This window comes from Hibiscus syriacus, unplaced genomic scaffold (genome assembly GCF_006381635.1).
Source record: "Hibiscus syriacus cultivar Baekdansim isolate YM2019G1 unplaced genomic scaffold, ASM638163v2 tig00019093_pilon, whole genome shotgun sequence".
Lineage (NCBI taxonomy): Eukaryota > Viridiplantae > Streptophyta > Magnoliopsida > Malvales > Malvaceae > Hibiscus > Hibiscus syriacus.
In genome coordinates this window covers 97515-125390 of record NW_024062462.1, presented here as the reverse complement: position 1 = coordinate 125390, position 27876 = coordinate 97515, and the positions used below count along the sequence as shown (strand labels likewise).

The window sequence follows — 27876 nt, the reverse complement described above, 5'->3', positions numbered from 1 at the left end:
TTTCTGAAATTCGGATACTTATGGTACTTCCATTCAGTTTAATTTGGTCATATAATAAAGTCATTTTGGTATTCTAGGTTGATTTAATCATTTCAGTGCTTGAGGGTATTTAGTTATTCAATGACTTGGAGATACTTTAGGTCATTTTACTCTTTAGGGGCATTTTGGTCATTTTACTCTTCAGGAGCAATTATATAATTCCAATATAGATAAAGCTTTATTAGGGGGTCTTGGTTGGCCCCCCCTATTTTCAACCATTATAGCTGGCGTCGACCCGCTTTGTGATACGAATGAACACGAAGAAGAAGGCATGCAGCGAAAATACAAAAGAGAAGAGCAAAGATTCCCGACCCAGAGCATGTTATTGACTCAACCACAAGGTTGTTGAATGAAGGTAACTTGCTTACTCTCAGTCACTAGTTAGAAGAAAATCCCTTGACTTCGCTTATGCCCTTATGCAATAAATAAAGCAAATGAAGCGGGCTAAGATTCCATTCAAAGTAAGATAACATGATTCGATGTTGCACCATCTTCAACTCTTCTTGGGATCCGAAGTTTTATTTTTCAAGAAAAGGTCCTATCCTTCAATATCATGATTGGGTCGACTAGGCCATATCATGATTAAATAGAAAATCGAAAACGTACATAGCTGTTCCAGCTGAAATACTTGGAATAATTCTACCACTTTTACTAAGAGTAGCCTTTTTAGTGCTAGATGAACGTAAAGTAATGGCTTTTGTGCAACGTCGAAAGGGTCCTGATGTAGTGGGATCATTCGGATTGTTACAACCTCTAGCATATGGTTTGAAATTGATTCTAAAAGAACCTATTTCACCAAGTAGTGCTAATTTCTCCCTTTTTAGAATGGCTCCAGTGGCTACATTTATGTTAAGTCTGGTCGCTTGGGCCGTTGTACCTTTTGATTATGGTATGGTATTGTCAGATTCGAACATAGGGCTACTTTATTTGTTTGCCATATCTTCGTTAGGTGTTTATGGAATTATTATAGCAGGTCAGTCTAGTAATTAGGGGGTGGCCATTCGGTCGCCTATGATACTAGGACCAATAGGTCAAAAATGGGTTTGTGTCGCAGGTGTTGAACGATCTACTCTACACAGGTGTGGGCTTACAGGGGTAGGGCTCATAAACCTTTTCTTTCATTCATCAATAAGGCCCTGGTCGGTTACTTTCCGGGTCGGGATCGATAAGTATAAGTCATAAAAAAAGAAATTTCTCTTCGCACCTCAGATCAAGAGCTTGTCAAGCTGGCCTATATATAATATAAAGAAAAAGATTCATTGTCTTTTAACCGGTTGTTCTTCTTTGTCAACGCTACTAAGGACCTATGGGTTCGCTTACTTGACTTATGAAAGATAATGAGAATGGCTTATTCAAAAAGGAAAAGGCGCTACTATATAAGACATTAGTAGAAGTAAGAGGCTGAGTTAGCCTAGCCTACTAATGTCTTGTATTGTAGGGTATAGTATAGTAGGCGAGCGAGTTAGCGAAGACGCTTAGGCTAATAGATAAGAGAGCATCGGTGTGTAGCCTTCATTCAACTACGCTACGAAAAGGTTACGAAGTCACTTAGCCTGTCGTTAGGAAAGTCAAGGGGGAACGCCATACATACATAGAAGAACCGCTGTTCGTTGATTTTTTAAGGTCTAATCTTTCGCTCCTCTACTGAAAAAGGGCAAAACTGCTTCGTACCACTGAGTAGGGCCTGAATCCGTAAATCTGAGGAGCATGCCGTAGCAAAAGGATGGTCCCCTATGCATTTCATTCTTTCTGAAAAGGAAAAAATACAAAATTACTCACATCATGGTGAACCTCTCCTTATGATCGGGATATGGTAAATGCCTCCCATCCGGGGGGTGGATCGAATCGGAGTTTTCTTAGGTAGCCACCGACCTACAGTTATCCTTAAACTTTTGTTCTTGGTGGAGAAGAAGCGAACAAAGGTACGCTCGCTTGTTGTCTTGTTCTCTTCCGCGAACTGGGATCACTCACCAGCTAGGTCAGATTGGAACAACATTTTTTGAGAATATATTACCCATCTTCGGGGACAGGGGGCAAAACGACCTCTCGATCTACTTACTACAGCCTAGGAACAAAAACGTCGTCTAGGCGTTCCCTGTTGCTCCGATCCCCCCGTAGCCTAGGGCGTTGTCTGGGCCAAGAGCCATAGTTAGTTGTTGTTTCCATTTGGTTGTTTTTTCTTGTTGTTGATACCGACAAGACCCAACCAGATGATGTCTGCTGGTTGGTAGTGAGAGGACTCTAAGTATCTGCATACCCAAAAGGTGGCGCTGATTTTAAAACAATTTTTTTTCTTTTATTTCTTGCTTTCTCTTACCAGTGGGAAAAGAGTCTATCTATCTGCCTAGATTTGGTAGATTTGCCCCAACGCAATCCACATAAATTCCACGAATCTCCTTGGTGGATAAGTCTGACGACTCAACAGTAGTGCGGAATTGAGTTTCTCGTCTAGTGGATCTGATCTATAGTTAGGGGGTAATACATACCAAAAGGTTCGAAGAAAGAACGCGCATAAGAGTATATAACAAAACCACCCTTCTGTATAAACTATTCATATTAGTGAAGCGGCTGGAAGCATAAGGGAAGTGCATGTTTGTGAGTCCTTAGTCGGGATACGTATGGGAGTCAACCTACGAGCACAGAAGGGTGTGGTACTGCTGCCCCTCTCTAAGTAAAGGTAAAGTCTCTCTTTCAGCTAGAATGTAAGGAAATTGAAAGAAACACGAAAAATGGTCAAATGGGTTGCTAGCATCGAAGAGAGCTGTCATCAATGATAAAGTGGAAGTTCAGATTTGGCGAACGAGCTCTTCCCGCGGGAGAGGAAAGCGGGGCAGGCAAAATAACAATTCCGGTGGTTGATAGTAGAGCAAAGGCTGGATAAAACATGGATAGGCGTGTCTTATCATCCAAAAGGATGTAGAAACAGGAAGGGCTCGTAGGGTCGATCCCACATCTCATAGAGAGGAGGAATACCAAGGATGATAAGGGAAAACTAACTCTACAGCTCACAGGAATGGGAAAAGTCATTCCACATTACTCTAGTTTTGTCATAGCTTTATTTAAGAAAGAATAGGGAGTAAGGCTGAAATGGCTATACGACTTTCAAATTCTTTTCATATGTTGATTGAATTAATAGATGCTGGGTCTGCTTCCCATTCATTCTTTTATAAGAATGCTCTTCGGCTGGTCAATAGGGCGCATCACTTTTGCTTCTGTAATAGAGGTGATGTAATAGGTGTGCTTAGCTAACGAATAAAAACCTTGATCCGCTTTTATTGGTCTAGCCCGGTCATTGCTTATCTCTTTCTTCTCTATCGGTGAATTGGGGGCTAGAGTGCTTGAAGAGAGAGCTACTTGAAGGATGAGCAGTATGAATTTAATTCAATGGTTCCAAAGTTCAAGTGGATCAAAACATAAGTTTTTAGGTCGTCTCTCTTATCATAGCCATCCATTGTGTTTTTTACTCTTCAAGCGTATCATCATCATTCCACTCAATTCTGTCATTTTCATACTTTCGATAAATTAGGCTTGAATGAATTCTAGTTCCTTTAGCGTTCATGGTATTTTATTCTTTTGATCATTGAAGGTTATTATAGTTATTACGAAGCTTGAAGACATTTTAGTAATTCCTTTAAATTCAATTATATACAGTTTCTCTGATAATTAGTCAAGTGTGTCATTTCAGAGTTATTTTTCACAATCCGGAGAAGTTTTGGCCATTTTTCATTACTAGGGCATTTTCATAATTTTATTCCATGATGCTCTTTTTGGTAATTTCATATCCGAATAACTCCGGTACTTAACCTTTAAGAAAAATTATCAAATTTCATGTATCTTAAAATCAAATCATTTATTATTGAATCACTGAACTTATTATTATTATTTCCGATTGATCTTCCACTTCCTTAAGTGAGCCATATAAGTCACATTCGGTTACCGACTTTTTGATAACATTCAGATCGAGTTTAGGAAGTGATCACTACATACATGTGACTAATTATACCCATTCATGCATAAATCAATACCAACATGTTTCATAAAGCATGAAACATGTAGTAATGTATTACATCGATTTCTGAGCCATATCGATCGACCATTTAAACTCCATTTGATCACCCTTGACTTGAATTCAACGTCCAATAATTATTCAGATACACAACAATAGAAATTTTATCAGAAACATAGCTTAATTTTGAAAAACGGATCGAATCGGATGGTTAATCAGTGAAAAATAGCTTACCGGGTTCGAATTTGGCAAAACAAACCTAAAAAACGGACTCATGGCGTCAAAAAATATTAGAATAGGTGTAGCCGAAAAAAGTCAACGATCAGTCAACAGTCAATGGCTCACAAAGGCAGCTCGGCTCGGTCCAGACCGGTTCAGTCCACTCCCCAGGCTGGCTGACGATGCCAACACGCAGAGGCGGTGCGTGTGGCATTTCTGGTCGTCGTTTCGGCACAAAATTTTCCAGATTGCTAGATCATGACCTTAGGATTCTCGTGCAAGTGTTATTTTTCAATGAAACATAACATATTGCAGAATTTTAAAACGTACGAACTTCTCCAACGGTGGTCGGCGAGTGATGATGATGGAGCAACAATAGCACGACGATTTTAGTCGAGTTTAGAGCGTACGGTGAGTCCAATGGTGCAGGCGATGAGGTGAACGGTTGGGTTGATCGACTGAAATCGACGAAAAATAAGCGGAGGTCAGTTAAAAACGATGAAGCTTCACGTTAAATTTTACGATGAACAACGTTGATTCGCGACGAGATAAGGGTCGGGTTTTGTTCATCGTTCGATGGTGAGTCTCTTGGTTGTTTCGGAGCGACGAACGGTGGTCGGACGGCGACGGATTGAGGCGGTAAAGGTGGCTGATGGAAATGATGAATTTGGGGTTTAGGGATTTGAGGTTTAATTTGAGGAAAAATCATATTGATCGGGGGTAAATTTTTTACTAGGTAAATTCAGGTTCAAGTCCTTAAATTTTTCGCAACTTCCTAAAACAGTATGCCAACTGCGATATTTTATAATTTAGTCCTCAATTTTCCCTTGATACAACTTTGATTCTATACTTAAATTTATTAAAAATTTAGCTCCTAAATTAGGGTGTGACAATTTTGCATGTGTTCTAGGATGAAATGATAGTCCAAGGCAACATGCTTCATGCGAAAGTGAGACGGATTAGCACAAAGATTTGTTGCTCCAACATTATCACTAGCTTATTTCACAATCAATGAAAGCAAAATTTCTAGATCGAGCTTAAATTATTGTGGGGTATTTGGTTCATCTTCTTCCTTATTCGAGAGTTAAATCTTCATACCCTTTAAATAATAAAATTACAATAAATTTTATGGTGTAGATCTAAATTATAGCACCTCCTATTTGGCTAAGAAGTCGAACATGAATTGAAGATGTCAAATTATAATATTCAGGGCTAAAACTCACAAATTCGCCACAATTTTAATATTTTTCAAATTATGAGACATTCAATATAATCGCACTAAGAAGGTTGATTCAATCAAACATATCCATATGATCAGTTAAACCATAGAAGGATTCCAAAGAAGAGAAAGTGAAAAAAATAAATTACCGCACAATCACTAAAATCAAAATCTAGAGTGAAAAAGAGGAAGAGGGGATGGAGGAAGATAATCGGATGGCATCTGAAGACACTAAAATCGTCGACAACCCCTAAATTTAAGGAACACAAAATGAAAGTGAGAAAGTTTTAAAAGAACTTTTAAAAGTCGTCCTGCAATTAGGAGAGGTTTACATATTAACGTAAAGAGGATTGATATTTGGAATTTTACCTGCACAATCCCTCAAACAAGCTAAATTTAATTATGTAAAACACAATAGTCCTCTTAAAAAACATGAGTAATATAGTGGGTCTTTATTTACGTGATACATCTAATTAATAGAAGTCTGATATTTTTATAAATATGAAATGAGAATACCAATACAATAATTAATTTCTAGGAAATTATTATTTAGGTAACCTAAAAGAACCAATGTCGATACTGTTTTTTTTTTTGTGACAAAATAATGTTATTTATTTATTTATATAGGATCTGACAAAGGGACTTTTTCAAATTCTAGCAAGGATTTTAAGTTACAGACAAACTTCAAAACAAACTAATCTGCAATTTTAGACAATAATTCTGTAAGAAATCTTTGATGGCCCCACACGTTTTCACTGTCTTTCTTTTGTCTCTTTCGCTGCCAGAATAAATTACACTTATCTTACTCTGACGGATTCAATTTCAGTGTATTACCCCACAATTTAGTATTCAATTTTAATTAATATATATCTTTTTTTATAACTTTAATTATAAAATATATTAATATTCTTTATTTGGAAATATGATCATGTAAACAATATCTTCAAATAAAAAAACTGGATATTAATTTGGATGAATGAGCGCAGTATTATTATGATTTATGGATTAAATGCAGAGGCACACGGTATAATAACTAAGAATAATCTCAATGTTACCAATAATCAGTTAGTTTAGTGAGATTAGATACTGGATTTTATTAAATAAGATAAGAGGTTCAAATTGGCATTTACGAATGGAGGGTATCACCTTTGTAGTATTCGATCTGGATTAATTAATCAATATATATATATATATATATGATACCAATGATTAATTTTAAAAAATAATAGTCTCAATAATTAAAAAAATATTTGTCTATTTTATAAAGTTATGAGTTTAAGCAGTTATGTTTGCAAGGTGTATACATTGTCAGTGATTAAAAAATTAAGAACATATACTACCTTTTAATCATTTCAGACTTTTCAAAAAAAATTATTGTTATTAGAATTCATTAAGTGATCATAGTGGTTAAAAAGAATATTATTCCCCTTTGAGGTCCTGAGTTTGAGCAGTTGTGTATACAGAGTGTGTGCATTGTCAATGGTTAAAAAAGCTTTAAACATATACTACCTTATAATTACTTCATACTTTACAAAAATATTGTTATTAGCACCGTTTGGACATTTATTCATTTGTATTTGCGGCGGTGATTTTAATTTTGATGTCAATGGTTAATCACCTATGTTCTTTGATTTTATTTTAACTTTTTTATATTGCATCCTTATGTTTCCCATTTTTTTATGATATACTTTCTTCCATCGTTTGACGCGTTTTCAGACAATTTTTATCGATCGTTTAATTATTTTAGTTGTTTAATTTTCTCATTTATTGGATTTGATGTCGTCTCGACTGATCAATATGACACTTATTTATTATCATGTTGATCTTTCATACTTTGGACCTTAGATTAGATTTGGATAGGTGATTTTCCTTCGGAGATAATTTTCTTACGATGTTTGAATATGATTTGCGATTGTGATAGTATTTGATTCCTACTGTGGTTAGTTTTTCGAGTCATTTAGATATTTTTGTATTTATATCTTGTTCAAATTTTTTAGATAGGTTTTTATCATTTTTTTATATGATCATTGCATGATTTCAACTGACTAATTTCTTATATTAATAATTATAAAAATATATTAATTATGTGTTTAATTTACACTTATAAATGTAAACATCCATTATAACTATAAATATATATTTTTAATAAAACTAACCCCATCTATTTATATCGGAAAAATTACTACTATCATTGCATATAAAAAAAGTTACTACTATTAATTTTGCTTTTGCAGATGCATTCCAATAAATGATGGTCAGAATATATAATAAAATACAAAGATCCAATGCAGCCAAATCGTCCTAATTTTTACTGTCACGGTAAAAATGATTTCGAAGACGAAAAATAATAAATACTAACCTCCGAAAAATAACTTCAACATTGAAAGCCAATAAAAGAAGCTAAACAACTTATTTAATTTCCAAAATATATGCAGAAAATGAGAATAAACACTTTTTCCCATTAATTTTCGAATCTTATGTGAATAACATATTATGACGTGTATACTGTCATGTTAACTTTTTATTTCCACATAAGAATCATAGAAAAGTTATACATTTCAATGGACTAAAAATAATTAAATTATAATATAAAAATTAATTTTTTATATATAATACATGAATTAATAACATAATTTGACAGCTTCAAAATGTTGCTATGTTCCCTTGTATTATTTGAAGAATTCAGATGAGGCATTGCTTTTATTTATTTGTGGTTGCCACTGCCACTAGCAATGCAGCGAATCAGAGTTGCCTTGCAAGCAGTGTTTTTTAATTCAATGCTAATGACTTTTATTTTGGCCTTTTTGTTTGATTGACTGTTGCAAACAAATGAGTTGAAATTAGGGTTAACCATGTATTTAGTCATCCGACTATTATTTTGGTTATGTTTTAGTTATTTAATTATTTTTTTAAATTATATCTAAAATTCTATTTTAATTCCGTTTTAGTCTTCCATCCTTGAAAAAATTAACGTAGTTAACCCTTAAAATTATCATTTAATACATTATTTTTATTTTGAATAATACGAAGTGATTACAATGCAGTATATATTCACAACTATTTTAACCTATTGATAATGATGGATCCACAAATTAAAATAGGATATAAAATTTTAATATATTTTTTTAATAATAGGTATGTAATTTTTTTTTATTTTTTTCCTTAAATATTAAACTAAATTGAATTATTTTTCTAAAATAATGGAGATACAAGCTCTTGCCTATTGACAACACACACCATGCAAACGTAATTGCTTGAACTTTTTTTTTATTAATCTGGAGTAAGTACAACACAATATATGTTCGAAGAAAACTCTCAACATTGAACGCTTACACCTCCTAAGATCTATGGTGCTCGAACTCAGGTCGTCAATGAATAACAACAACTTCTTTACCACAAAGACCACTTGATTCGTGCTAATTGCTTGAAGTTAAAACTTTTAAGGAGAACAACATTTTTTTACCACTTAAGTGACCTGTTAAGTTATATGTTATTTTTTATTTTAAAATGAAACAATTTTGTTATTTATGCATCTCTCTAAATTCTTATTGTTTTAATTATACATTTAAAATGAATGTTACACTAATTACAATTATAAATTATACATAAAATCTAACCATTACAATGCACCGTACATACTAGGAATTACTGTGTATATGTTCTCTATATTTTTTGAAGTTATTTGAATTTTTAAATTTATCTAAAACTTTGGATGTATATTTTATTAGTAAAATTTCCAAACACTATATTTTCAATTTAAATTTATTATTTTTATTCGTCAAATAGTATATGACTTCAATATTGATTTAGATATTATTCAAATCTACAATAATTGAATTCGTAAAAATCAAATATCCATACATATTCAAAATTATAATCCAAATTCCCATCTCTATTACAGACATATTGGTAACAAAAATAAATTTAGATAATGGTCATATATAATTAGTTTAAATTAAAATAAGTTATATATATATATATAAAGAGAGTATTAATTTACCAACGGGTTTGTTAAATTAAAATAAGTTACAAATATAAAGAGAGTATTAATTTATCAACAAAGTTGATTTAAGTGGTAAGCACTTGATATCACTTAAATAAATCTCGAATTCTAATTCTTATGCAAAATATTCTCACTTAATAATTCATCTATTAAAATTAGATTTGTAATTTACCGAATTAATTTAAATTAATCAGGACGAAAATTACGAAAGATAAAAAGAAAAGTACTAATTTTGGTCAAAACAAAGATAGGCAACAACATAAAGATGTGACGTCAGTTTGAAGTGAAAAAACAAAGACACTGCTGCATTTGCCAATGCCGTTTGCTGACCCTCCGAGTGGCTGTGGCTGTGTGACTCACTGATGCTTCGCTTCACTCACCCTACCATCATGCCCTCCCGCAACTACAGCTGTTTGTTACAATTTCTTTTTCTTTTATTCGAGTTAATTTTTTTTCTAAACTAATATATATATATATATATATTATAAATTTAAGAAAAATTTAAGGTAATATTTGTTTAAATATTTTTAACTATTTAATAATGAACGTTCGTACCTCTGATATTTACAGTGTTCAAATATAAAACCTTAAGGAGTAATAACAAATCTCTTTAACGTTCGTACCTCTGATTTTCCATACTTTAGACCCTTAGATTGAATTTTGATATGCAATATGCATTCGTGAATAATTTTTTCATATCATTTAACTCTGAATTATAGTTTATCGATGATATTTCAATAGCTTAATTCTTTTTTTTATTTAATTTTTATGATCTTTCAATAGGTTAATTTCTATTACAAGAATTCAGATTTATTATACATGTAACTTCAAATAAAAAAATTAAAAAATATTTATGAGAATTAATGAGTAAAAAACTAAATTAGTTTTAAAACAAGAAAACAAATAACTTTTACTCCATCTATTTAAATTCCCAATTACACTCTTATTTTCCGTCCTATATTATCTTCTTGCTTTTCACCTTTCCCTTTCGGCCAAGAAAAATCAGACAACCTCAAAAAAGGAGGAACCGCCGTTTCATTTTTCTGTTTCAGTAATGGCTTTTAAGACCTCCTATGACGACCAAGCTTCCCTTGTTCTTCAAGAGCTACCCTCTCTCCACACCTTTGTAAATCGAAGCTCATTTCCATGGATTCACAGATGAGGGAGACAGAGTACAATGTAGCTCTGTTTCTTTCTCCTGTGTAATAAACTAATCCCACTCCTTTATCCAAAAGGCAGACAGGATGGAGCCAGGCAAATATATAAATATTATATATATATATATATATGTTATTTTTCTTGTTTTAAAATAATCTCACACCTTATTTTTTTTTTATTTTTGTTTGTTTTTTTCTTCGATGAGATTTTAAAGGTAGAGGAGGATCATACATTGAAATGCAGAGGAAGAAGACAATGGGATTTAGAAGCAGTTTTCATGATGTTGTTATTATTGGTGCCTTGATGTATTTAATAGCCATGATGCTGATAATGTATGTTTTTTCCCCCAATTTTCCATTGATTGACTTTTATTTTACAAATATATAAATATTTTGCTCATTTTTTAGTATTTACTTGCTAGATGAAATTTACTGGAAAATGTTTTAGTGAAGAAGAAGAGTAAGAGTTCTTTGAAAAATTCACAAGCCATGCCTGATGATGTAACGATTCCATTTTGCCATTAACGGCATTTAGAAAATTTGTTTGTATTTTAGTTTTATTGTTCCATGGCAAATCAATTGCAGAACCATTTCATTTGTATCTGATCCATGCATGTAACAAGGCTTTGATATGATCGTTGTTAGTTGACTCTTCTTCTCTGTATGCTAATGAATGTTTAGGTATATACTAATGTGATCATCCTTCTATTTGTTCATCTTTTACTGACCGGAGTCGGAATTTCGAGGTCTCTTGTCGGTGTTCGGCATTATACAATAATTTCGTTTCTTTTGAACTTTCTGAACTTCATGTGTTCTGAATGTTATGGCATCTTAAACAAATACTTGCATAAGATTTTGCATCGGAAGACTGTTCCTGATGTGGTGGTCGAGTGTGTCCTTGCTAGGCAAACGACCTGCATCAGGATCTCCTCTTAGCCCTGCTTATAGCGGCAGCCTTGTGCACTCAGTACGACCTCATTATATATCTTCAAGTTGTGTATGCATTACATATTCAGCTCTGTGTGTGCGCTCGTTGATTGAATGCAGTCTATAACTTTCTAACTGCGCTACATACATACAAACATACTCATGCGTATTCGGATGCAAAAGCGACTTTCTTAGGTTTGTTGATGTTTGTGTGAAAGGAGTCGGTAAGTAGCTATAATCGGATGCTTTCCTGATTCATAGTTTGATTTTGTTCAAGACATGTTTGGACTATGCGTTGGAACTCTTTCCCATTCTCTTCAGTCATTTTACAAACATGTTCTTTAATGGGATGTTTTCTTGCCGGCATTATATCAAGATCTAATGACATGGCTTGGAGAATACTGTCTGCATATGGACGACAGATCTTTAATCAAAACATGGATTTGGTCATGTGATATGCATGTGTGTCCTCATACTACTTTACGTTGAATCTACATATGTTTCCTGTTTATGTATTGTATATATCCTCTTCTTGCTCATTACCGTGTAGTTGCTTGGATTTTCTTGAGCTTAGAATTAAGACCAACCACTCGTCTCTCGTTTTCGAGTTCTGCTGCAGCTTTTCGCTAGCATCAAACACGGATGTCGAATATGAATATTTTATACCAATGCTTAGTTTTTATCCCTAAAATTTGTCCCTCTTAAGTTCATACGGTTCAAGTGCATTTAGCAACATGGGCATTTCCTTTATGTTAGCTACTTTTTTTGAACTAATCTGCTTGAAAAGATTGTAATGTTGGAATTTGAGTAATGCTGGATTAACATGAAGGACATTGCATGTCATTTGGCGAAAACTTTGAAACTGATGATGTTTTATGGGGTGAGCTAGACTTAGTGGCGAGTGTTCGGTCAAGTCTAATTTTGAACACCTCTAGGTAGGTAAGGCCTGTGTTTTCTTTATAGCAACCAAACAGAAAATTGTCAGAAAAAAACTGTTTTATGACATGGAATTAAGAAGGGTCAAATTATTGAAGTGATCCTTTCCTCTTACCTGCATTCTCTTGAGATCATCAATTGTTGGTCTTACCTTCCTTTTCTTCCTTGCTTGAACCTCTATTCAATAAGTTACCGATTACCTATTTGGTGAGTAATAACATAGGAGAATTTTAAAAGGAAAGTCATAACCCTAAATGAAACTATCCGTATGGTCAGATCACGAATTCTAAACACAAATTATAAATTAATATAAAAACCATAAAATTAATAATTATAAATATAAATCAAGTATAACTAAAATTGAATAATTCCATATATAATTTAAATAAACTTTATATATAAGGAGATTTATACATAACTAAATATTAAAATAATATATTAGTTATTTTTCTAAATGATATAGAGTGATTACAAGGTAATATATGTTTAAAATTTTTATTAACCATTGACAACATACACAACCTATAGTCACAACTGCTCGAACTCAATACCTCTAAGAAGAATAATACCCTCTTTAACCACTGAAGTCACTTGATAGATTAAAAATAATATATTAATTATTAAATAGTGTATATGATATGTATCTTATAACAAGCATTTGAAACAAAAATGAAACCTTCCTAGCTGTCCCTTGTATTTGTAACCATTGACATGTACTATAAAAGATTAACATGCACGAACCAAGATACTTTAATGGTTAAATTGATGATTATTATCTCTAGGGGTCCCAAGTTTGATCATCAGAAATTGCAAGGGTGTTTGAACTTTCATTGTCAAATGGTTAAAAATCTTTAAAACATATACTATCTTATAATTACCGTAAGTTAATAAAAAAATTGACATTAACATTTTATTTTGTTGTATATATATCAGATTTGATTATACATAGGCTAAATGAGTCCAACAAATTAAAATATAAAACAAATATACTTCTATTGAATTTGAAAATTAAAATATAAAAGAAAATTTAAATTTTAATAAAAAAAGCAACTTAAGAAATTTAAAATCCAACCACCTTATCTTTGAGACCTATTCGTTATTTCAGTAAAAATATAAAACAAATGTACTTCTATTGGATTTGAAAATTAATCTAAAACCATTCTTCTTCTCCTTCATTCACTATTTCCACCATTAATTTATAACCCATAAACTCTAGTTTGAAATAGGATAAATTATAAATTTCATCATTTAACTTTACTCTCGTTCTTATTTTGATATTTTTTTTTTGAATTTAACCACTAACTTTTGAATTGTTTTTGGTTCGGTCACTCTGTCGTTAAATAATTAATGACATTATGATAAAATGATGTCGTTTTGGAGAAGTCAATTAACACCAAAGCAACGTCAATACTTTTTTTCTTCTTTTTATTCATTTTCCTCTTTTCCTCTTTCTTATTTTTTCTTCCTCTTCTTTTATCCATCTACCCAAATTACGATCATCACTCACCACAACATGCCACTACACTGGCCACCACCGACTATCATCGACACAACTAATGAATCCCAAATTTTCTTTAACCAAATTCGGTGTTCATTTAATTAAGAGCACATGCACTCCACGAATCTAGTGTTGAACGCTTCCGTATTTTCTTTTCAATCTTCATTGAATTTACCAAAGGTATATTGCTCATCACCCCAATAGGGGCCTCTCCATCGCTAGGATCTTCAAACATAGCAGAAAGTTTATTACATTCATCAATAATGAAACCAATGTTACAAGTCTTATGTTTTTCTTTGAAGAACTATAATAACAAGTAGTGAGTCCCATTCCACTTCAATTTCCTCATAGCCAAGACATGCAACAAGCTTTATGGCTTTAAAAGTTGCTTCTAATTCTTCTTGTTGAAACGGTTTTTTCCGAATGGGGAAAGTGGAGGTCCCGTTTCGAAATAATTGTTGATGACCGGTTTACGATAAAATGTGGTTCGAGGAATCGCCACCAAATATTTGATTAGGGTGTGATTGTGTACCCAAAAACATATTTTCCATTTTAATAAAATATTAATTTTAATTAAAACAACAAACTTGCGGTATGTGTTACCAAAATTCGAGTTCGGGAGTCAGTTACATGTGGGGAAGGATTAGCACCCCCACAACGCCCTAAATCGGTACCTAGTTGATTAATTAATTGTCTTTGCTATGAAATTTACAAGTGCGAGTCTAATTTAATTTAAGATCCCCTAAAAATAATACTCTTTGAATTTTTGGACGAAACATGATAATATTAAATTATTTCTTATCGAGAAGAATCGATCTCTCGTACCTTGAAGCAATCAATTCTTACTCCAATCGAAATAAAGAAATATTAAAATTACATTCTAAAGTTCACTATTAATTCAAAATAACAACACCCAAAATAATTTAAATAGTGAAAATGATAATATCTAATTATTTCCAATCAAGAATAAATGACCTTTCGTGCATTGAAACAATCATTTATTACCCCAATTGAAATAAAGAGATATTACTATTTCATCTTAAAATTCAATATCGATTCAAGTGAAAACGATAATATCTAATGATTTCCAATCGAGAATAAATGACCTCTCATACATTAAAATAGTCATTTATTGCTCCAATCGAAATGGAGAGATATCACTATTCCATCTTGAAAATTGATATTAATTCGAGAGAAAATGACAGTATCAAATTATTTCCAATAGAGAATAAACGACCTCTCATGCCTTAGAGCAGTCATTTATTACTCCAACTGAAATGAAAATATATTACTATTCTCGTTATCGATTTGAATGTTATTATTTCGAAAACCTATGGGGAATACACATGCAAAAATAAAGCGAATTGAAAGCATATATCAAGCATTAATCATTTATTTTACCAATATTTAATGAGAATAAGGATGTTCAATTATTTAAATATCTCAAGATCAGACATTAGATTCGATATAACAGTCTTTTCTCGATGAATTTAATTAAAAGAACATGTTCTTTTTCTCAATCCCCGAATTTTAAAAAATGTAATCGAGTTAATTCATGTCACTAAATGAGATAAACTTTCATTTTAAAATTATCAAAAGTAATACTTAAGAGAGTATCATGCGAAATTAATTAGGACGAAAATGAACTAACATGCAAGCAACATGCAAAAAAAGGACTAAAACATAAGCAATCAAACCATCATACAAAAATTAAAACAAAATAAATTATACAAGTGACCAAAATGAGCATTTTCAATATTGAGTGCTAAAATTACAAGGAATAAAAATAAATAAAACATGGGGACTAAATTACAACAAATTTAAACTGCATGGATAAATTAAAATAAATAAAGCTATAGGGGCTATTTAATAAATATTCCATTTTTCCTAGCCTAAAATATATATTCGAATAAAAAGGGTAAAATTACTAAATCAGTCCCTAATCATTTAAAAAATTTAACAAACACTATACATGACCAAAATACAAAACACGCATAAACATACATGGACTAAAAAGCAAATAACCCTAAAAATATATAACATGCATAAAAATGGGAAATCAAAAAAATAATCCCTATAGGTGACTAACATGCAAAAACACGTGTAAAGTAGGGGACTAAATAGTAATTAAACCAAAAATTATAAAGCATAAACATAAATAGGTAAATTATGAAAACAGTCCCTACACATGGCCATTTTATAAAAATGCATGTAAGTTAGGGGGACCTAAGCGCAATTTCCCCTAACTTGCTCTATATATACAAACTTATTTGTTTTTTTTTTCATTTTTAACCGAGTTTTAAAAAAACCTTTTCTCTTTTTTTTCCTCTCAAAACATTCGGCCGACCCACTGTCGCCCGCCACAACCCGCCTCTGGCCACCGTCCGACCACCTCACACTGTGGTCGGACATCCCAAACTTACCCAAAATGACCCCAAAACCTAGATCTACAATCCTAGACACAAACCTAAGACCCTAACCACCTAAAAAAGACCTTAAACAATCCAAAAAGCTCGGAAAAGCTTCGAATTTCTCATGCTCCGACGACCTCTGACGAAAACGAAACACCCTATTGACTCAGGTAACACTCGATATACTCTTCCCTCTATTCTTTTCTTACATGCAAGTAGTAATCGACAGTTTGGTTTTTATTTCTATTCCCTTTTTTTTATTCGAAACTAAGAATAAAAGAACACAAAAAAAAAATACCTAAAATGCTTTCTGATTTTTTATTGCTTTTTTTGAAAACCCAAAGGAGGAACCCATTTTACAAGATGCATTTGGTGTTTATATAACTCCTATTTCACAATGATTTTTTTTGATAGGAAATGATTACAAAACGTGACATTTGCGTGTGGGTTTATTGCCTTGTTGATTTGGGTAATCTGACATGACAGGGGACTTGGCGCGTGGTTGGTGGCAGCGTCAGTGTCCGGGGGTTGGTGCAACAAGGAGGCCGGGGACTGGTGGAGATGGGCATCGGCATATCTTCATTGGGCAGTTGGATCTCTCCCAGATCCAACGGCTGGGAAATGCACGATGACAACTGCTAAAGGGGGCTAGGGTTTGGAAACCCTAACTACTCTTGGGCCTGCTTGTTGGGCCTGATTGATGGGCTAGATCCGAGTTTTGGCTCCTTGGGCTCGGGTAGATGACCCTTTGTAATTGGGGCCTGAATTGGGTATTGTAAAGCCTGAAAAGAAGAAGAAAAAAACAACAATAATAAATAATTATAATTAATAATAATAATAATAATAAAATGTCGGGACGAAAACAGGTGTCCACACTTCTATAATGGGATATTTTAAGTCTAGTAAGGGGTAAAGCTGTTGTTGCATGTACAAACGCTTTATGGTCTCGGGTCCTCGACATATAACCTTAGCTCCTCCTTGGTTAGTTTCAGATTGTAGACTGGCATCAAAATTGATTTTCATTATTTGGTTAAGAGCTGCCCTGCAGTGTTGCCGTCTTCTAATTTTAGAGATGCTTGTTTCAAGCTTGATAATTTTCTTGATGTTGTTTGTGTTTATTGGTGTTGCAAGAGCCCTATATATAGTGTCCACATAGCCATTAGAAAGCGGTTGAAGTATTCTCTTTCAAATGAAGAGAAGGCCTTTTTAATTCACTCAGTTTCAGTTTGCACTTCGATGTTCTCTAGGAAAATTAGTGTATTAAAGGACACGAAGAGCCTTTTATTGGACTGTATTTTCAGTGTGGTGATTACATCTGAAATATTGTTCGTTAGCTTCTGTTATTCTCAACCTAATTTCCTTTTCTGCAACCAGTTGAATTTGGGGGTTTGTCTTGAACTTTTTGTACTTTCAGAACTTGTTTACTTGATGAGCAACCCCAACTAATTTAAGAGTGTCACATTCGGCTATTAGAGTGACCAAAAAATATTTAAAATCATACAAACCAAAATAACGTATTAAAACAGTTGTACAAAATTCAAAGCTCCTATAATTTACAAAATAATATTAATAATAAATTAAAAGTTCGCTCAATATAAGAAAATAACTCTTACATATCCGCCTAAGTAATCATATAATGTACTCGATATCTCACTAAAACTCTTATGATGACGTTGATGTCTCATGGTGAACCATGAAATATGTAACTTGCAGAAGATAATCCAAACACAGAGCTAACAAAGTTAAGGGATGTACATCTACTCTGCCATATTCATGATGTTCATAAACGTAAGCATACAAATCAAATATATGTATAAAACTATTGAGTACAATATATCTCTTTCCTAGTCAATTATCAAGACACTATATGACTTGTTCTCATTATCATTTTTATAGCAATAAGTCATTTGATGTCACCTAACATCAGATAAACATCAACCTATAATACATGCTTTCACTTAACATCAAGTACTAAAATCAATAATAAACATAACTCTACACAATATCGAATATCATCAATATTTATATATACTTAGTATCGCACAATTTCAAATATCATACATAATATCTATATTTGGATGACACAGTATCAAGTACAGTAAATAATATATGTATTTGGTGTCATTAAGCGTCAAGTATCATATATCATTGGTACTTGATGTCACTAAGCGTCAGGTAGAAATGATAATGGTGGTATACAATATCACTATGCATCGAGTATTATTCCACCAATGATACATATTTATCTTGTGTCACTAAGCGTCAGGTTATAAAAAGCATCACCGCATAAGAGTCACGTTTCAATAATCACCTATTAAGGCAAATCAATATAGCATAATCACACAAACATAACATTTATTTATTTAAAAAGCATAAACTTTTTTATTTTATTTTACAATTCACGATTATAACTCATTCTCTCATAGGACATCATACATAAGAGTATAATAGCTCTTTAGCAGCCTATGTCCCTTAGTAAGATTAATTAGATAATTATAAAGAATTTATTTAAGTTATGAGGCGTTATCCTTTCTTATTCAAATAGGTGTATTCTCTTCATTTGATTTTTAAGGACATTTTCATAATTTACACCTTCGGAGGGTATTTCAGTTATTTATCATATTCCTATTTGTATGCCTTCTAAACATGTTAACCCATAAGTGTATTTTAATCAACAAAGGCAATTTAGTCATTTTTCCTCGCTTGATGGCACCTCAAATATTTACAGGTTGAGGATGAGAAATACATTAAAAATAAGGTTCTTATAGTTTCCCATCAAGTTTCTAGGCCTTAAACACCTATAATTAAAAGTAAGGATATTTTAATAATTTACCACATATTACTCGAGTACCCTATCATGCAATTATATCAAACAAGTAAAACATAACATTTACGAAAAAATTAAACATTTAAAAATTCAAGATATACTGACCTTAATTTTCTAAATTTGAACTTACTATCTTTAAATCTGAGCGATATATAGTACCAATCACAAACATGACCTCTAAATTAATTACCCTCAACTTTAAAATTAATTTAATAATTACTAAATAATAGTTTTAGGGATCACATCATAATAAAAGGCTCAACCCTCAATAGCCTTTCTATTTTCATTTTCTTTTGCTTAATACACTGATGTTTTGCTTTGCAGGTCTCCAAGTTGGGTTAAGGCCTCCATTAATGGACCAAAGCATCCTACGTGGAAGTTGAGTTGAGTACGGGTGAACACATGTTGGGTTTAAAATACAGAGAGTTGTGTATAAGTGGATTAGTTAGGTTCAAATCGAGTCTCATGGTGGGGGTTGATCTGGTGGAAAACTACCCTAAATTGTCCCTCAATAATCCACCCCAAGCCTTAACTATTTACCCATTGGTGTATCTAACGTCGTAAATGAGACGGGACAGATTGTGAGCTATTCGAAATCGACTCGGTCAAAACTCGATAAATACTCGACTCGAGTTCTTAAAGAGCCGAACCGAACTACTTGACATTCTACTAAAAAGGCTCGCGAGCAACTCGAAAAAATATATTATAATTTTATTTTTAAAAATAATATTGACAATATTACTATTTATGTGTCGATTCTTTTAAAGAAATACAATATAAGGTTTTTATGTACTTAATATTCAGGTTCGAGTTCGAGTTTGAGCTTCAACCAAGTTAAGTTTAAGATATTTTTATTTCGAATCTTTTCAAGCTTTTTCGAGTTTCAATTCATGGTTTCGAGTTTGAGTCGAGCTTTAAAATTTTATGCTCGCGAGTTTTCGAGTTAAGCTTCATTTTAAAGTTTTCGAGTCGAGTCGAGCTCAACAATACTCAAACTCGACTTGACTCGTTTACGGTCCTAATTGTCTCCTTATTTCCCCCTTTCAACATACGTGTGCCCATATAAATAAAATCACAAAATTATATATATCTTGTATGAAAATTATGCACATACACACATGCATAACACGCACTAAAATACAATTATTTATAAAACATGCTTTCCAAATTACACATAATTACACGCATATTAAAATCATCCAATTTAATAGATCAAAATCACCACCTAATTATGAATTCAAATTAGATTATCCTCACAACGGTTCACCACTAGTGAATTTTAAATGAAACTCGATCAAATCGATTTTCGAATTCCAATTTGTTACAAGATTATTAGAGTTAAACCCAAATTTGACCTGACTCAATTAATTAGGGAAAGTAAGAAACCTAGTTCGATTGATAGTACAGAGTCTATTATATTTTATGTTAATTGAGAGTGGAAACATAGTTGTCGACACTCGTTTTCGTCCCGATAATATTAATATTATTATTTTCTTTATTATTACTATTATTATTAATATACTTTTTAATTTTTACAGGCCCAAATACAATAATAATAGCCCAATCAACGAAGCCCAAAATACACCCTAAGCCCACCAAAGTCACACACCAATGGCCCAATGCCACATCCCATGCGTGGAAGCCTAAACCCAGTTAGGGTTCTTCACTCTTTGCATTAGGCACCGCCAGTCCACGACCATTGGATCTGGTGTTAGATCTAACGGTCCAAATCGCCCAACGATTAGGGTTTACCCTAAGTTTCCACCCACTGTTGCCGCCACTCATCATGGGTCGTCCGATCTGGACCCATCCAACGGTCCAGATCAAGCCAATTAGATCCACCACCATTTCCACCAATCCCTGGCCACCGACACTGCCACCAACCATGCCACAACAAAACCCAAATTAGCAAGCAACAAGTAAACCTCCACGCAAAATCACAATCATTTCATTTTATTGAAAAAAAGAGAGAAAAAAGTTGTAAAGTCGGGGTTATAAAACCCCAAATGAGTTATGTAAAAAGGGTTCCCCTTTCCAGTTTCAGAAAGAGCAATAAAAGAGCAAAAGAAAGATTGAAGGTATTTTCTCTTTTTTTTTTCTTTAGTTTTGAAACGCAAATAGAAAAAAAAACCAAGCAACCAAAGCCTTTGAATGTAACAAAAACTAAAGAGATCGAGTGATACCTTAGGGGGGAAGTCGAACCGGGGCTGGTTCGTCTTCGTCGGAGGTCATCGAAGCACGTGAGAACTGAAAGGTCGGGGCTCGTTTTGAGGCATTTATAGGTTTTTAGGCGATTTTAGCCTAGGGGGCTCTGAGTGAAAGGTCGGGGCTCGTTTTGAGGCATTTATAGGTTTTTAGGCGATTTTAGCCTAGGGGTATAGATCTAGGTTTAAGGAGGCTCTTGGTTATTTTGGGGGGTTTTGATTGCACGTGAGAACTGAAAGGTCGGGGCTCGTTTTGAGGCATTTATAGGTTTTTAGGCGATTTTAGCCTAGGGGTATAGATCTAGGTTTAAGGAGGCTCTTGGGTTATTTTGGGGGGTTTTGATTGCCGTGTACGGCGGTCATGGCAAAGAAAGGCGACCGACGGTGGGCCGACCAAAGAGAGAAAGAGAGAGAAGAGAGAGTGCATGTTATATATTTTAGGGTTATTTACGTTTTAACCCTGTCTATTTAGCGTGTTTTTACATTTTGGTCATATACAGTGACTGTTTAATTTTTTAAGTACTTCTTGACTGATTTAGTAATTTGTCCTTTTTTATTCGAATGCTTGTTTTAGGCTAAAAAAGGGAATAATTAGGAAATAACCCCTGTAGTTTCTGCATATTTATATTTCGAACCATAATCCATTTTCTTATTTATTTTAATTTGTCCATACAATTTTAGTTTATTTTAATTTAGTCCCCATGTTTTATTTATTTTTATTCTTTGTAATTTTAACACTCAATATTAAAAATGTTCATTTCATTCACTTTTATACTTTATTTTATTTTAATTTTGACACGATGGTTTGATTGTTTATATTTTAGTCCTATTTTTATTTTATTTTATTTTAATTTTTGCATGTTGCTTGCATGTTAGTTCATTTTAGTCATTAATTAATTTTGTATGATACCCTCATAAGCATCTCTTGACTCAAATCGAAATAAATTGACTAAGGGTAATATTTGTTCATTTTAATATTGTCGTAAAGTGAATGTCTTAACGTATAAGAAAGTTACTTTCAATAATTTTAAAATGAAAGTCTATCCCATTTAGTGACACGAATTCAATTGAATCCATTTTAAAATTTGGGGATTGGGAAAAAAATCATGTTCTTTTAATTAAATTCACCAAGAAAAGACTGTTAGATCGAATCTAAGGTCTCGTCTCGAGGTATTTAAATAATTGAGCATCCTTATTCCCATTAAATAATGGTAAAATAAATAATTAATTGTATTTGCTTGGGGTATGCTTTTTATTTGTTTTATTTTTGCATGTGTTTTTCAATAGGATTTCAAAATAGTAACACTCGAATCGATATTGAAAATAATAATATCTAATCATTTCGATTGGAGTAATAAATGAATGCTTTAGGGAATGAGAGATCATTTATTCTCGATTGGAAAAAAGAAGATATTACCGTTTTCTCTCGAGTCAATATTGATTTTTTAAGACGGAATAGTGATATCTCTTCATTTCGATCGGAGTAATAAATGTATGCTTTAAGGCATGAGAGGTCATTTATTCTCGATTGAAAATCATTAGATATTATCATCTTCAATCGAATCAATATTGAATTTTAAGACGAAATAGTGATATCTCTTCATTTCAATTGGGGTAATAAATGATTGTTTTAAGGCATGATATGTAATTTATTCTCAATTGAAAATAATTAGATATTATCGTTTTCTCTCTTAAAATTATTTTGGGTGTTGTTATTTTGAATTAATAATGAACTTTTGAATGTAATTTTAATATTTCTTTATTTCGATTGGAGTAAGAATCGATTGCTTTAAGGTATGAGAGGTTGATTCTTCTCGATAGGGAATAATTAAATATTATTATGTTTCGTCCAAAAATTCAAAGAATATTATTTGTAGGGGATCTTAAATTAAATTAAACTTGAATTCTTAAATGTCATTCTAAAGACAACTAATTAATCGACTAGGTACCGATTTAGGGCGCTATAGGGGTGTTAATTATTCCCCACACTTAACCAACTCCTGAACTCAAATTTTGGTAACCATACCGCAAATTTGTTGTTTTAATTAAGATGAATGTTTTTTAAATGAAAAATACTTTTTGAGTGCCCAATTACACCCTAATAAAAGATTGGTGGCGACTCCTCGATCTACGTTTTATCGTTAATCGGTTACCTAAAATTGTTTCGAAACGAGACCCTCATTTTCCTCTTCAAAAAACTGTTTCGACAGCTTGGCGACTCCACTGATACTTTTTTTAGAGAGTGCTATTAATTTGTCTTTGCAAATGAAAATTACAAGTTCGCTCTAATGTAATTTTTGATCCCTTGTGTGTTTGAATAGATTTTTGTTTGCAATTTAATTAACCACTAAATAGTTGTATTGATTTGTTTGCTTATGTTTTTAGAGTAAATAAATGTTCAAGATTTTGAGATTTTTTATTTTGTGTTGTTTAATTTGTTTTCGCTTTTCCTCACACACTGCACAGATGTATTCATATAATATAAGCTAAAACCCTGCTCCGTCCTATTTAAGTAAGAGTGAGAAACTACTCCCTCGTGTGGTTTTCACCTCCGTATGGGATAGTGAATCGCTTATAGAGACGCCTTATGGTCATCGTGATGATTTTCACCTATGTATATAAATAAGTAGGTGTGTCCCCTCAAATTGAACTCGATCTAAAAGCATGTGATGGGCCAAGATTGAGGGTTCGACAGCCCAAGGGGGCACCGACAAGAACAATTCGAAGACCTCCTACTTTAGAGCTGAACCTAGCATATACTAAACTTAGAACCCAGATAGAGCCTTACCCAGATTATAAGAATCCTGTGAGGAGAGTATACAAGGAAAAGCCTTTTTGAGTCTTTTAATTTTTGTATTATAATTTTAATTTTTTAAATAAATGTATGAAAACTAGAGATCATACAGTTATGTTTATTTTTCAAACAAGCATGCGAACTAGATGACATGAAGTTAGAATTTTCTATAAACAAATCACGTGGGTAAAAATCTTGTTTGGGTAGGATCTACTAAAGCATGATTGGGTAGCCAACATGTAGGGTAGGTTTTATCGACAAATTATATTATGTCCGATTAATTCCTTTATGATTACTGACTAATTTTCTTTTATTCTTTTGTTTTATTTTGTTCTCATTTTGTATTGCACTATTAATCTCATGGTGTTGATCCGTGACCGATGTCCATATAGAAGGATAGTAATATTGAATGAATGATTCAAAAAGAGGAATAAAATAATGCAGACGTTCTGAGATGGTCCAAGTAGTCCCAGCTAACAAATGGAGACAATTTATAGCCTGGGTATGTGTCATATATGATTGGATACACACACATCAATGTCCATCAAAATGACCTGAGCGAGTTGGAAAAATTTGGGGAAAGTGTGAAGTATCCAATAAGCAGTTGTTTTATCAACTCTATGATGACATCTCGTATCTCTTAGACGTTCTGATTGACCGAAATTTGTTTAGAGTTATGGCACAGTTCTAGAACCCCACCTATAGCTGTTTTACTTTTGGCTGAGTGGACATGAATCCTACCATATAGGAGTACCACACCTTAATTCATTGTTTGAGATTCCAAACAGACAAGGTGTACACCAAGCCGTCAAATACTCATTCATTCAAGAAGAAAATACTTTCGATAATCGGCATAAGTTAAGTGTAGATCGTAAGAGGAATCAAAAGGAAGAGAGGTAATGACTGTATTACCTGGACCACTCTGAGAGAAGTGATCGACCATCATCTCGACAGAAGAAATAAGATTAACCTGTTTGCTCTAGGTATTTATGGGCTAGTCATATTCCCGAAGGTTCTGGGACACATTGATGTATCAGTGGTTGACTTGTTTGAGAGACTAGACAAACATGTAGATCTAGTTTCGGCTATCTTGGAAGAAACATTTTGTTCCTTAAACTTTTACAGACGAGAAGGAGAATAACGCTTCATAGGGTGCGCATCGTTGTTGCTAGTATGGGTCCTTAGTCACTTCAAACACTTCGAGTGGGTACTCGGTCGAGTCTTTTTAGAAGGATTTTTTACCTTTGAAGGATTTTTTTCTCGAGAATGACTGGGGGTTTCACTGAAGAAAAGTGGATGGTCTTTTTCAAAGATATCCGAGAATGTGATATTTTGTGGCGCCCTTCGTGGAATATTTCCTCAGACATATTGTATAGGTTTAGAGAAAGAGATTGGGTTTCGTTGCCAAGTATATGGGGTTATGTAGGGTATGATTCGTTACTAGTTTCTAGGCAGTATGGGTTGAGACAATTCATTCCAGCAATTTAGGATTTATCCAGGTCTGATTTCGCTTTCAAAGGAGAGCAATACAAGAATAAAGTCAAAGGTATTGTTGATGCATGGAAGTATACTCGTAGAGTAAATCTATTTACATTTGACTTAAGGCTGTCACAAGAATACGAGGAGTAGAGAAGCCATAGAGTTAATGATAATATCCCTATGGTCAATCCTGAAAATACTCAGCCTATGGAAGAACATCTCAGAGTGGTACCGTCTCCACTAGAACTATCCAGGCTTGATTTTGAGGCCGAAATAAAACAATGTAAGGAGACATTACAGAGGATGAGACGTACTAGAAAATCTTAGAAATCGATATCCAAAAAGGTCAAGTTAACTGGATCGAAAAGGTAGAAAAGCAACTTATATTAGATTTCGATGATCACTAGTTATCATACCAACGAATGGTCAAGGCTCAGGTGGCCACTAGCTCAAGTAAGTCTCATACTAAATGGAGATAGGAAGTGGCAAGTTTAAAAAGAGAAGTTGGGGAAAATAGTGAAGAGCTTAAGTAGAGTAGACATCAGGCGAAACTATTTTTAAGAGAAAAAATGCACTAGAGCAACGATTGCAAGAGAGTCGGACCCATAATGAAAAATTGAATAATATAATATTGAATTTAGAGACATCTTTGCGATAGTACCAATGTCGAGAAAGCAGTTCAAACCATGCGGAAGTTGAAAACTTGAAGAGGCGTGTGAATGAACTCTAGGCCATGATTCAAGATTTTCAAATGAGGGTGAGTGAACTGTCGATAGTCCCATATGAATGAGTTATACAGTGGTATCATTGTTCGGAACAAGTTCAATGGAGGGTTAAGCAAAGGAATGACCTCATCACGAGCTACCTACAACATGTTCAAGGAGTGGCTCAATACTTGGTTGACTTGTCGCACAAAGCTGATGTTGTAAGCGAAGGATTGGAGCCCGAGACTGAAGAAGCTCAGAGGATTTTAAATTTACTAGGGAAAATGTAGTAATTAGGAGAGATAACTCATATTTTTCTATGATATGTTTAAACCTTGAAACCAAACTTCGTTTCTAATATAAAAAGTTGTTCTAAGGAATTGTTCCAGAATCAACACCTTGCATTGCATCTATATTTTATTTACTTTTTGCATTGCATTTTATTCAATAATAGTCATTTTTTCATATTCATTAATAAAATATCAATATTAATAAAAAGGTTGTATGGAAGAATACTGGACACTTCTAAGCATCCGTACCATACTAAAAAAAAGGCAATGAATGAGAGAATTGCCCAAATTGAGAGGACTCAGCTCGAAATGCAAAAGTTTCAAGAAATCTCAAGAGGAGATGCAAAGAACAGATGTTGAAAGCTCAGAATGATATGATGGAAAAGCTTGCAAGTATGTTGTAAGGAAATAATATAAGTCGTGAAGAGACTCTGATTATTGGTGCTACTGTCGAGGAACCTGTGTATCCCCCAGGCTTCGAACCACGAGCTGATCGTGGAAAGGCTCCCACTGTTGGTTCCTCTAAAGAACCCCTATATCCCCTGGCTTTACACCATCACATGGTAGGGCACAACAGACACCAACTGCTCAGCCAGAAAGAATACACATAAACTTACCTGACACTTCTGTAAATCCGCACCCTGTTTGATAACTCCATAAAAAGGTCATATTTGGGACCTTTTCACTTAAGTTATTGATTGTCTAAGAGCCCATATAGGATCATATAGATGTATTTAGGAGTATATAGTTGCATGTGGTGGAAATATGTTTGTCGCGACATTTTATTTTGTAATCAGTGCTGCTTTATGGGGAAGGTGCTTGTTTGGTGATGTACAAGATTTGGAAGCAAGGATAAGAAAAAGTGAAGTGTCGTGACATGATGAGACTGCTGAGCAGAATGCAAATCCCGAATCAGTTGGCATTTCAAGAGCGAACAAGATAAAAGAAGATATTTTTCAGAGCCAGATGTCCCTATCTTCAAGTGTCCTCTACCACCCGTCACCCGAGAGAAGACATCTGCCTGGAGGGGACCACGCTCTGCTGTAGCTGATTCTGCTGGACCATGCCCTGCTGCAGGTTGATCTTGTCTGGTACTTGGCCAGCTGCTTGGAGGGGACCACTACCACATATGCTCACCCTCTCACGTGAATGAAACATGTTTG

General features: G+C 33.5%; 1 protein-coding gene and 1 pseudogene across 1 annotated transcript; one reads left to right on the top strand and one right to left on the bottom strand.

Moving 5' to 3' along the window:
• Nucleotides 1-250: 250 nt before the first annotated feature.
• Nucleotides 251-1714, top strand: LOC120209521 (NADH-ubiquinone oxidoreductase chain 1). Its single transcript, XM_039208512.1, has one exon. It carries the CDS (start codon nt 730-732, stop codon nt 1027-1029), a length of 300 nt encoding a protein of 99 aa, XP_039064443.1. The 5' UTR covers nt 251-729; the 3' UTR covers nt 1030-1714.
• Nucleotides 1715-1819: 105 nt separating this feature from the next.
• LOC120209524 lies at nt 1820-27871 on the bottom strand (annotated as a pseudogene).
• Nucleotides 27872-27876: the final 5 nt, after the last annotated feature.

Bases quoted from the DNA above. Each gene is read 5' to 3' on its own strand.
- LOC120209521 (XM_039208512.1), top strand. From the start codon at position 730: ATGGCTTTTGTGCAACGTCGAAAGGGTCCTGATGTAGTGGGATCATTC.